This window comes from Cyprinodon variegatus, unplaced genomic scaffold (genome assembly GCF_000732505.1).
Source record: "Cyprinodon variegatus isolate N-32 unplaced genomic scaffold, C_variegatus-1.0 Scaffold560, whole genome shotgun sequence".
NCBI lineage: Eukaryota > Metazoa > Chordata > Actinopteri > Cyprinodontiformes > Cyprinodontidae > Cyprinodon > Cyprinodon variegatus.
Window position 1 is genome coordinate 186028 of NW_015151013.1, and position 12394 is coordinate 198421.

At 37.2% G+C, this 12394-nt stretch overlaps 1 protein-coding gene across 1 annotated transcript in view; it reads right to left on the reverse strand.

Annotated features, from left to right (window-relative positions):
- Positions 1-372: 372 nt before the first annotated feature.
- LOC107095624 (E3 ubiquitin-protein ligase NEURL1-like) overlaps positions 373-12394 on the reverse strand; it is a 26718-nt gene continuing 14696 nt past the window's right edge. The window contains exons 3-4 of the mRNA XM_015391790.1: positions 5278-5985; positions 373-572 (exon numbers count right to left, since the gene is read on the reverse strand). Coding sequence (XP_015247276.1) covers positions 388-572; positions 5278-5985 — 893 coding nt within the window. The 3' untranslated portion in view covers positions 373-387. The remainder of the gene's footprint in view (positions 573-5277; positions 5986-12394) is intronic.

The following is a 12394-nucleotide window of genomic DNA, read 5'->3' on the forward strand; positions in this document are numbered from 1 at the left end:
ATCCTACAATAAGATGGGCTTTTAAGAAGTCCTTTTCTTAATCTAACATACTGTACCACATGCTTAAATAGTTTTGCTTATCAGTGACAGCCACTCCATCCAATCAATACTTTCAGCTATTGTAAACAGCTTAGGATAAGGTCAAACAATACAAAAACGAAGAGTCTGATGTGTTCATCCGACAGAATAACCCCCCTAGTTATTTATCAATTTCTTATTTTTTGTCAAAAATGGCTTCTAAATATGTGTTTAATTTTCAACTGATTTGCATTACGAGGGTAGGAAGTTTTTCAGATTAGTAAACCATCAGAATATTTGAAGCTTAAACTTGCATGACTGCAAAAATAAAAGAGTGAAAGAAACGTTTACATTCCAGTAAATCTTTGACTAACCTGTGGATGTAGAAAATAGCATGTGGTAGTTAGAGTTAAGGCTTGAATTCAGACTGATGTTCAGAGCGGTGTTGAGGTTGGACCCAGAGTTTCCACTGCATAGCATTGTTGGGGTGTTGGGTGTACATGATGGGGAGCTAGGCACCGATGGGCCTTGAGCATCTGTAGGTAAAGCTGAACCTGGGATAGAGAGAAGAGACTGGAGTTAAGATCTGCTTTCATCCATTCACCCATCCAATTTCCATCACGCTTATCCCTGCTGGGGTTGCAAGGAGTGCTGGTGCCTATCTCCAGCTGTGTTTGGGCGAGAGGTGGGGTAGACCCTGGACAGGTGGCCAGTCCATCACAGTTAAACAGAAACAAACAGGACAAACAACCCTAAGGAGACACACACACACCTAAGGAGAATTTAGAGTATTCATTTAAGCTAAGAGTCATGTTTTTGGACTGTGAGAGGAAGCCAGAGTACCCGGAGAGAACCCACACATGCACAGGGAGACAGGAACTCCCTGCAGAAAGACCCCGGGTCGGATATGGAACCCAAAATCCTTCTTGCTGCAAGGCAGCAGTGCTAAAAATGGCTCCACTGAGATCTGCTTTTATATATGTATAAATAACAGTTTTAGAATAGCAAAAACGGGTACATTAACCTACACACAGGGAAATGTAGCTGCAAAGTAGATGTTTTGCTCATTTAACTGCATCATACCATCCTTCTATTTCTCTTAAACACATTAACTCATCTCCATCACCAAGTAGATGACTAGTGAGTCCACAGTGTATGTGTGTGGGTGTAAAAGAGTGAGTCACGAGCTTACATTCCCCCTCCCTTCCTTCCTTCTTCATGAACCCATGATCCCTCTGGGTTAGGTAAAAAACAACTTCCACAGACTATCTGTTGTCTGATCCATACAATCCATCCCCATCCTTACCATATAACCACCGGCACAGGCATTGCTTCTCATACTGGCAGATCATCTTTCCTCAAACACAGAAATATTGACCAAGTTCCCCCATGTCTACATATCATCTTTGACCACAGTTGACTCACATCATTATGATCTGACTGAACGTTTACTGTACTCAGCACCAGCATCAAGATGCTGATGTTCTTTGAAAACATTGTGCTTATTCTAAGTGCTATAAAGAGCAGAGGCTGAAAAAGATACACATGCACTTATGGTGTGAAAACAGAAAAAAGAACACAAAGCATGCAATTCTTATACGTTGTGTTTCCCAATGCTTTCTGCATTTTCTGATGGATTGCTCTCAATTCTCAACCATTTTTAGTCCTTTTTTATCACTAATTCCTCAGTTTGAGCTTTCATAAAAACACTATCCTACTTTTTTATGCAACAAGAAAAAAGTTAACACAGAAAGAGGACATGCACATGTCTTTCAGTCACTTATTAGTCTTTAAGGTCAGTGTTGAGATTGATGATGATCACTTTGCTGAGACGCCATCTGCCAGGATCATATATTGATTATTGTATTACAGACAGGACAGGGGTGCACACATGTTTACAGAACCTGTACATTACCACCTTAAACTGACCTTTTGGTGGTTTAACCAAGGGCAAATGCCTTGGTGAACACTAATAAGGCAGAATGGATACGCTTCATGTCCATGACCATGCACCCTTTCATCAAGGGTACCTTTCATCTCCTGAATTTATTGTTGGTATTGTGGCAGTTGTTGTCTGTAGCTGTGTTTAATGTTTCACAGAGACCTATTTGTGTTTGAGCCTGTAGTGTTTAGTGACTTCCAGCTCTTGTTTATTAAATGTAGCAATATATCATTTTATGAGTTTACATGGCAAACTGCTTGTCTACACGCTGAGTAGTTACAACATTCTTCTGCCAATTGCAGAATGGACATTTACCATCTTGCTGCCCTTCACCAGCTTCTGGAATACAGATGTTGCTTAAATGCAAATATGATTACAAGATGATTCAAATATAGGTGAGGATGGGGTGAGGTTTTTAGGTTACCTTTGACATTTTAATAAACAAAATAAATAAATCAGAAAGCATGCTTTTTATTTTCAGCCCATGTTATTCTTATAACCATATAATATCCAGCAATATCCATTGTCTAAAGAAGCTAGTAGGGCCTTTGTCCCACTGGGAAGTTTCAACTTAACCTCATCAGCATATGTTGGCAGAATTCACTTATTAAAACCAAGCAAAGACCTCAAACTGTGTTAATATATTTGTTCAGAATAAATTCCCCGGAACCCCTATTTTATCCTTTAGAGACAAGTGTGCTTATTTACACTGCTGGTGCTGCCCTGTAGGGGGGGTGATTGGTCTTCTTCAATGTTTAGTTTGTTGGCATTTGTCTAAAAAACATTCTTATAAATATTAGAATGCTGCTTTTCTAGTAGAGCAAAACACTTTGTCAAGATGAGCAGTGTTACCCATCAGTGCTGTTAACAATCGTGTTGTAACGTATAAACATATATCATAGCAGCTTCATGATAGCAGCCGGGTAGATAAATGAAGGTGCCATGCAAAGGAGATACATGACAGCATAACGCCATCAGTGTATTTAAATATCTAGCATGAAATAGTTAAATCATAGAAAATAGACAAAGTGACCATGTGACAGCAGCAGACTCCCATCTGTTCCACCTCACAGGCTTGACAGCACCCACCCATGACAAAACTGTCACTTGCTTCAGTTGCCACATGTCTCCATAGCAACATATACCATGCAACTGAAGCGGGTGTGGGTGAGTTTAGACATCCCGTCACAAATGCATCACCCCCCACACACAGCTGGAGTGGGTAACGACTCCAGGGACATACCCCAGAGAAGCACAGTGGAGTGATGGTTGTGTTTGCAAATGTGGGTGTGTGTGGGTGTATGTAGCGGGTGTGGGGGGTTGCTAAATAAACTGCATAAGGGGAGAAGAAAAAGTAAGGAACTACAGAGATGAAGCTAGTGTTAGTTGAACTGGCTGTGGGTGGCAAACCCTGCACAGCAAATCTCTATGCAATTATAGTTTAATAATGCATCAGGAGGGCATCATAGGAAACTATCACAGGCTCCCTTCTGGTACATAATGCTGGCTGCTGGGAGCCCACGCAAGACAGAAATACCCTCCTGAGCTGTTGGTCTGGCTGACTGCATGGGAGATTGGAGAGGAGAGCAGAGCACCCAGGAAAAAAATAGGAGGAAAACTAGGACAACCATTCAATTCAATTTTTGTCAATTTTCAGTAAAAGTCATCTTTATTTATTTTATATATATACATGTATATACATATACATGTATATACATATAGGTTACCAACTCCAGTGTGTTTATCTCATAGGTCTCTGTATACAATCTTGCCTACCAGTGTTAAATTCCCAGGTTTAGGTCCCAGCCTGATTGTCTATGGGAGTGAAGTTTGGGTTTTCCCTCTGACCTTGTGTGGTTTCTCTCTGGTTTCCCTGCTTCATTCCATACTTGAACAATATGATTATTAGGTTTATTGGTTTATTAAAATGCTATTTTGTAATTGTTATCTGGTGATGGGCAATTATCTACTTGTGTAATCCTTTTTATTAATAAAGTACTAAAATCCAATGTGATGTTGGATATTTTTTAATTTCCATTATGAAAATATCCTATTTTCATTAATTCTGAGGATTTTAGACATGTTTACTTTTATTTTGTATTTCTTATTTTTATTTTGTTTTTCATTGTGGGACGATACATGTACACTTGCACCCTAATCCTTATTTATCTTGATATACTGTATATACCATACCTGGATATACTGTATATATATTGTTTATTCTTAATGCACCTTTTTCCTCCTTGTTTGCACCTTCTGTTATTATTATGCCAATATGTGACGAGTGAATTTATCCGCTGTAAGATCAATAAAGCTCATCTAATCTACCGGTAATCTTTATTAGAGGTCCTAAAAATTATGGGGGTTCTGACTACATTTTAAGAAACTTTAGATTTGATGGGTAATCTCTGGAAAAAAAAGGAGTTAAGCCTAAAATCAATAAATGTGATCTACTGGAACAAAACAAACGTGACAAAATGTCTGTTTAACTGAAGGCCCAAAGCTAACAGTCATATTCAAATTTATATAACTACATTCAAATTTTTTGCTGATATTTGCATTGATAAAAAGTCAACGTGCAGCCAAGACAGCAAATGATGAGAAACTTTTTTATGATTTGAAAGAGCGGGAATTAGGCCAGTAAAAGGTTATTTAACAGTCCTAAACTACATTAACCTCTGAATGGAGAGCTGTAAATGACATCCTTTGTAGATCTCTGGAAGACAGCAGGGAAATTAAAAGTTAGCCTGTTGATAATACTAAAACTTACCATTCAAGTCAAATTGTTTGACCAAAATCCAATTATACCCCTTCCACCTCAAAGCAAGCAGGTATTTTCTTAAATTTTAGTTTAGATTTCTCTTCCCAGAGTGTATCAACACCAGGACCGTCACATTTTATCAGGAAAATATAACTGGAAACTATAAAGCCTTTAAACTGATTTCAAGACAGAGTCCTAAGTTAACATTTTTTCAGCCAATTTTCTGAAAGACAGTTAATAATTTTTTCTACTTAAACTGAATTTATCAGACCTAGGAGCCAAGAATTATGGGTTCAGAACACTAGCATTAGTAATAGAAGCAGTAGTTGAAGTATTGTGATTAATTATATTTAAACAAAACTATCTGTTATCAATACTTCTATAATAAGTACTAATTTATTTATTGGTTATTTTTTTCTTCTGTGCATACCATTTCAAAGATTGGTGATGTTTAGGGCTGCATTTAGTTTTAAGGTAAAAAGGAAGAAAAACACAGTGGCATATTATATATATGACAATTGACAAAATAATGATTAAAACAAAGGAAGTTGAATACCTAAAATTCGGAGTTGTGTGATGGAGCCATGTAGACCGTAGAACATCCAGAGTGGTCTGGAGTTATCGACACACAGCTGCATGCCTGCATTGTTCCCATTATGGCTCATCATAAGCTCGCCATCTGAGTTCACCATGAAGCTCAGAATATCCCCGCTGTGGAGTTTGACAGCCAACCTGCACACGGCCCAAAATTCCTTGCGGTCCACCAGGGATTCTGGGTTTGATGGGAGATCACTGGGCCTGAGGGTGGCGGGGTCACAAGAAGTCACACCGTAAGAAAGAGACCCTGCCCGCGTGGCTCCTTTCTTCACCTTCACAAAAACAGTCTCTGAACTGTGCATTGGGCGGCTGGTAAACACCAGGGTCCTCTCATCTCCACGCTGATCTGGTCGAGCCATTGTGTGCGTATCGAGTGGAGTAACATGGAGGCCATGAACAGAGTGAAACTGTAGATCAGTGTCCAAGTGGCTGGGCAGCAGAGAGCACTGCTGCAAGTTCTGGGAGTTCTGAGGAATATGGCAAGAGGGCTGGAGTGGTTCCTCTTCTTCCCCCTCATCCTCTTCTTCCAGCTGCATCTCTTGCTGCAGGCTCAGGTCACACAGGCTGATGGTGAGGCGAGGGTCATGACTGTTCCTCCGAACTGAAGATCGATGGCTGGCAGGAAAGGAACGAGGGCGCAAGCAGTCCAAAGGGAGCATCTCACTGTCTGTTAAAATATGAAACACATACACACAGAGGATTATGCAATCATCTTTTCTGTGGCCTTAGGAAGTAAAGACTTAATTTGATCATCACAGAGTGTGTTTATCTCGTTTAAAACTTTAGTTAAAAAATTCTTAGAAAAATAATCACTTTTTACTAAAGTAAACAAAAGCCCAAATACTTCTAGTTAGTTTATTGCAAATTCTCTCATAGTAAAATGATTTGGTTTCATATTGCATTGAGCGTCTTCGTTTTATAACATATTCATCCTGAGGCAACCTCTGTAGTGAAGATTAAAACCCAGCCAGACAAACAAATGCGTTTGCATGGAAAGAAACATATTTAAGTGGGGGCCAACTGTAGCTGCAGGTCAACCTCTGCATGGTAAGATAAAAAAAGATGTAACACATTTATGTAATATTCAAAGAATAAAGGATCCCATTTTTCAGCCTCTCCTGTTTGTACCTCAGAATCAAGTTCTCAAATAAAATTCTGTATTTCCAAGCCTTCCTGCACTGTTTTGCTGAAGTTTTCATACCCCTTAAACCTTTTTTTTTTTTAACATTTGCTAGCCATTCTATTCTATTCAAAAGTAGTCCATAAGTATGAGAATTTTAAATCATTTCAACAAACAATAATAAAGAAAGTGATGTGCAATTCTGTGTTAAAGGGTTAGTTCTTAATCTTTAAGTTATTACTGGCAAGAGTTACCTTATTTGCAGTGGAAAGATCTGCTGATCCTCAAATCATTCTGGTCTTACTCTATCAAGAATAGGATAAGCTTTAAGATTTTATGGATCAATGGTTGTATCTTTCTGGGCTTTTTTTAGGTCATATTTGAAAATTATCCTAGCTTATAACCAGCTCTTCCACATTCAAAAAATGTGATCAAAAGCTGTTGTAGAACCACTTTAAACCAGTACAGTAACTACTATGCCAGTTTGCTATATTTCTTTCGAGAAAAAAAATATTGAATTCTCAGTGGAGATTTTTCTGGTTAATTAAAGTTTGACAAATAAAAATGTCATATTAATTTAAATCTTAAAATAATATGTACACAACCTTTTCTTTTTAAAATAGTTTAGGGTAATTTAGACTTATTATTTTTTTTTTCTCACCAGCTCCTCTGTTGGATTTGACTGGGCAAGTTTTACATATGAACGCTGCTATGATTATGTGTCTCTGGTTGAGTGTGGCTGTTTTGTTGAGTCCCACCTTCATGTGATTTGTAGCCTCTAACTGTTTTTTTTTTGCCATGGCTGTTTTGTATTTAGTTTTGTATTTAGCTCCACCATGTTGCATCACTTTTGTTATTGAAGAATGTATTCCTGTTGTACTATATGATCCATTTGCTACAGCATTTAAGTGTGGTATGGTATTTTAAGGGTGATGTGATATATTAGATTTCCTGCCATTCGTAAGATTATACTTGTAGGCAAAAAATGACATGTTGGTCTCATCTGACTGAAGTAACTTCTTCCACATTCCACAATTTCTTATGGGCTTTGTGAAACAATAGTTTTATTCTTGCCATGTTCCATTAAGGCCATATTTTTGAATTGCAGCTATTAGCTAAAGATCTGTAGCTCCTCTTGTTCTGGAGTTGCCAGCCTCTCTATATATTATACTTCTATAATAACATTACTCAGGGGCTATTTAGATGTAGCTATATTAAATCCAGATAGTGGGAAGTTATAGAACAGTTTAAAAGGTTAATTCATACACATCATTATGATCTGTCATAGCTTCAGTGTTATTTTCATTTTCCATGGTGTTACTAAGCTGTCTGAACAGCAGTGACTTCATGTACCTCTGTGCAATTTCATGATGCTCAGATATGCAACGAGATGCATAAGTCGACTACTTTCTGAAGGTTAAAAATGGAAAGGCATTTTAAAACCCGCACCTATGCTGCCTTCCCAACAAATACCCATGCCAATGTTAATCCGGATCTCTGTAAAATAGAAGTCACATGGGAACATCTGTGCCAAAAGAAAACAGGAGACGAAACGTGCTTTCTAAGCACACGGCCAGTCCGAATAGATCCAAACGGTGGCACGCTTAGGAACTCTGTGCCAATTTCACAACAAGCTAAAATTAGTCTTATTGGACATCTGAGGAGAGTGGGGGAAGGGGTGTTTCTGGGGGTGATTGACAAGAAGGCTCTCAGCCTTGACCCGCTTTGGGCTTCCCCTATGCATAGTGAAAAGAGAACAAGTCAAAGTCAGGGTGAGATTAAATGAAAAATAGCACTGAGTGGACACTTGAGAGTAAGGGCATGCCTCACTACACCCCATAGCTTCTCTTTATCACCCCAAAGACAGCAAATCTCCGGCTGACCATTGATAAACTGCTAGAACTTAATTACTTCCTCTGTCAAGAGTGAGCACAAGCAGCTGAGGCTCTTATTATTAGCAGCCTTATCATCTTCAAGGCAAAGCTGGCCGATGATGGAAGACAAGAGATCGTTTCTATTCTTGTAGTGATGGTTCCTACAGTTGATGATTTCTGTATTTTCTGAAAAAACATAAAATAAAATACACAAAGCAACATTAACCCTCAGAGTAGAAAAACACTAAAAGTTAAATTAGGCAAAAAAAAGTCTCAGTAAAAGTAACATTTTTTGAAATTTTTTTACATTTGGCAACAATAAAAATCCACAGTGTGTCAAAACACAAAAATAAATTAGTTAATATACTTTATCCTAATATTTGGAAAAGGCATAAAAAGTCAATATTTTCTACCCCATGATTTTAACAATAATAATTTACATTTTCTGCCAATAATCTTTAAACTTATTTTACAGTTTTTCTGTTACAGCCACAAGGCTATCTCTAAACTAATTGATTATTAAGAATATGAATGAGGTTTAATATATATATATATATATATATATATATATATATATATATATATATATATATATATATATATATATATAGATAGATAGATAGATAGATAGATAGACAGATAAATAAAAAGTAAATCAGCTCTCTAAAAGGTTTAATAATGATCATTTTTGAAACATTATTGATTTTTATAAGTCTTTTGAAATTTTTAGGTACGTTTCCAGATGCAGGTGACACATTGTGTCACCTGCATCTGGTGTGTTTTAATGCAAATGGTTATATCAGTTACTAACAAATGTAAAATACCTTGTGTCTAGCTTATATGGTTTTTCTAGCAATGAAAATCAGAAAAAGCATTGAATACAAACACATCTGACATTTAACAAGTTCCTCCAAAATCTTCTGATCTTTAAATTAAATCAAAAACTTTCCTTTGAATATTTGCATTAACAACTCTATGATCCAACATCACACATATTTGATTTTGCAATTTGTCTTTACTTCCTTCAACTTTTGTTCTCGACTATATCTAACACTGCCTGTAAGATCAGTTCAGACAACATATTATTTCATCTAAAGGAATTCTAGAATCTTAAAATACCACATAATTTTTTTGACCCCAAAACTAACTATGCTTTTACTGACCAAAAATGTATTTATACAAATTATCCTGTTCTAAGATATTTAGACTTTTTTCACAACAGTCAATTAGAATTTTAAAATTGAACTTTAAAATTCAACCTTTTTCTAGTTGCACTTTTATAACCTTAAACTGAATTGAGACATCCGTAGTTAAATTGTTACTATGCCTCAATTATTTAGCAAATGGGTAAAAAATAATAATTGTCTGCAGTAAGTTAGGGAGCCTCACCTTTACTTCAGGATATGTTGCTAAAGATGCTGATGTTTGGTACATGTGTCCAAGTCCAGCACATGTGCATTTACCCTAGCACTCAAAGAGTGATTACAGTAATTACACTATGGGATTATATCAGAGTTTTTCATGAGAGGGTTTTTCTGTACAAAGCTACAAAAAGGACATGATTTGCTTTCACTTTTTCCCATTAGTAACTAACACCAACATTGCACTGGTTTCTGGCAATGAACCAAGACTGTGAGGAGTATTGTATATAAATGTGTGTAAGACAGACATTTTATATACATCACATATCAACAGTGGTTAGTCTCTCTGACTCCTAACCAAAACACCCACATCCAAAACTAATGTCTCAGTTTTTGACTCTTTGCAAAGAAACTCCACAAACTTAGACATCTACACCCACACGCCCGTCTATGCAAGTACAGACATGTTTTCTTTTTTGTTCTCTTAATTATGTTGAAAAAACAAAAATCACAGTATATTTTTGTCACACACCTCTGGAGTTTTACAAAGTGGAAATAACACAGCCTTTATTAAAAGCATCTCCTGAACATAATAGTAGTTATATTCCACTTTGACATTTTAAAGTTCATGTCCTTGAAGCCTACGGATAACAACCCAGAATCATGTTTTTTTTTCAGGCTTTAAAACAATACTTATGTGATTAAGTGCACTGCTAAAATTGCCCTGTTAGCATTAAGTGGTCTTTAAACAGCTCCAGACTCTCATTCTTAAGAGAAAAATATTTAAGTTGAGGAACGCATACCAGACTGACGCTGCAGGGTCAATGACTGCTCCATTGGCTTTGGCTCTTAATATTACCTTTGCTTAAAGACAGTCTGTAACCTGACACTTTGTGGAAACTGTTGGGAAATGTGTTCAGTTCAATGAATAAGAACATACAAGCTGCAGGAACAAGAGGAGAGGCAAACATTCATCCACCTGCCATAGTTCTCTGCCCCTAACAAACAGGTCGCCGCCTTCAGGACACAGAAACTCCTCAAATAATCCGGAAAAACCAGTTCCAGTAGAGTCAATGTGGGGCAACAAATAAAAACCTGGAAACCTGTTTCACAGTAAGTACGTGCCAAGAACAACTGCTGCAGTTGAAAAGCACATTTTGTAAAACATGCTGCCAAAACATTCAGCCCAACTTCATCCATTTTGAATCATCGAATAGACACTAGTATGTGAAATGGCATGAAGAAGAGTACTGAAGAAGTCTCTGTTTATGCCTTATCCCCAGAGGACAGGATTAAGAGGATTTTGAAGGTTTTTATGGCGTTATAATCTCTGACTATCTATAAGAGCATCCTGCATATGCAAGTTTGAGGATTGTTCCTGAATATAGATAAGAAGGGGGGATGTCCAGAGGTTTAAAGCTTTGAAGTCATCTGTCATGGGAGAGACAACCCTGGGGGTTATGTGATTGTCCCATATGAACAAAACTAACTTTTGTTTGCAGAAAAAAAAAAAAAAAAAAGGAAAACATCTTGGAACTCCAGGCACCCCCCCCCCACACTTAATAATAGTACGTCTTATCGTAATTGCTTCTCCTTACCTGTCTTTGCCCCTACATGCAAAACTAATAAATGTACTGTATCATGTCAACCCATGTTTCCTTGGAGGAACAGTTTCTCAGTCACTTGCAACCAGAATGCTTCAGCATGCGCTTTCACACAGTCATGCTTGTTTTTCAGCTATTCTAGAGTAAGTTTAGTGGTTGATGAAGTGTCTAAGCTTAATTTAAAACATATTTCTCCAGTTATTTTGCAGAATTCATCACAGCATTCTGATCATAGTCATATCTATGAAATCTTCGCAGATGGACATACTTGCTCACTAACATGCATTCTCCTCTTTCACTGGGAGCGGAGTCAGTTCATCTGAAAGTGATTAGCCCTCTCTCTAAAGGCTTCCCCCTGACCGCTGCAGCTTCAAGGATCCAAACCTGACAGGCTCCATTACCATTTCTATTTTGATTTCCTGCAAATCTGTTCGATTCCACAAGGGCTGATTAAATTCCAGCTGAGCCACAATAGCCTGCCTGGACGCTTTTATTTTTGTTCCGCAAATCAACTGAATTCCAAGCCCTGAGATCACTAGAGACAGAACTCTCATAAATCCAAGGACTTATGATGAGTTTGGAGGAGTCTTCAAATATCTTGCTCATATAAGGTGTCTCACTTATTTCTACCATGCATGTGAGAGATAAAATTTTATTCAGTTTAAAAATTGGGGTAAAGAGCCCATATCACTGAAAAACAAGGTTAATTTAGTATATGTTGAGACTACTGCCCACCTCTTACCAGCTGTGTTATGTGAAGAGTGGAAAGACATTCAGTCTTAATGAAATATGAATGTGTCTCATACCAAAGAACATTTCTGTTAGTCTATCTATTTAAGTGTGTAAATATATGTCCACGCCTCAGTGTTATGTGATCCTCTAGTGTGTTGCATATTTTTAGGATGTATTTCACACTTGCCTGCATGTATCTAACCTTAATGGCTCTTCATGCCCTTTAACATGCAATCCCATTTGTGCCTCACTTTACATTTCAACTTGGAACTAAAAGATATTCAGGGTAATACTCTTATTATTTATATTTATATAATATATGTAATATAAACATCTATCTATCTATCTATCTATCTATCTATCTATCTATCTATCTATCTATCTA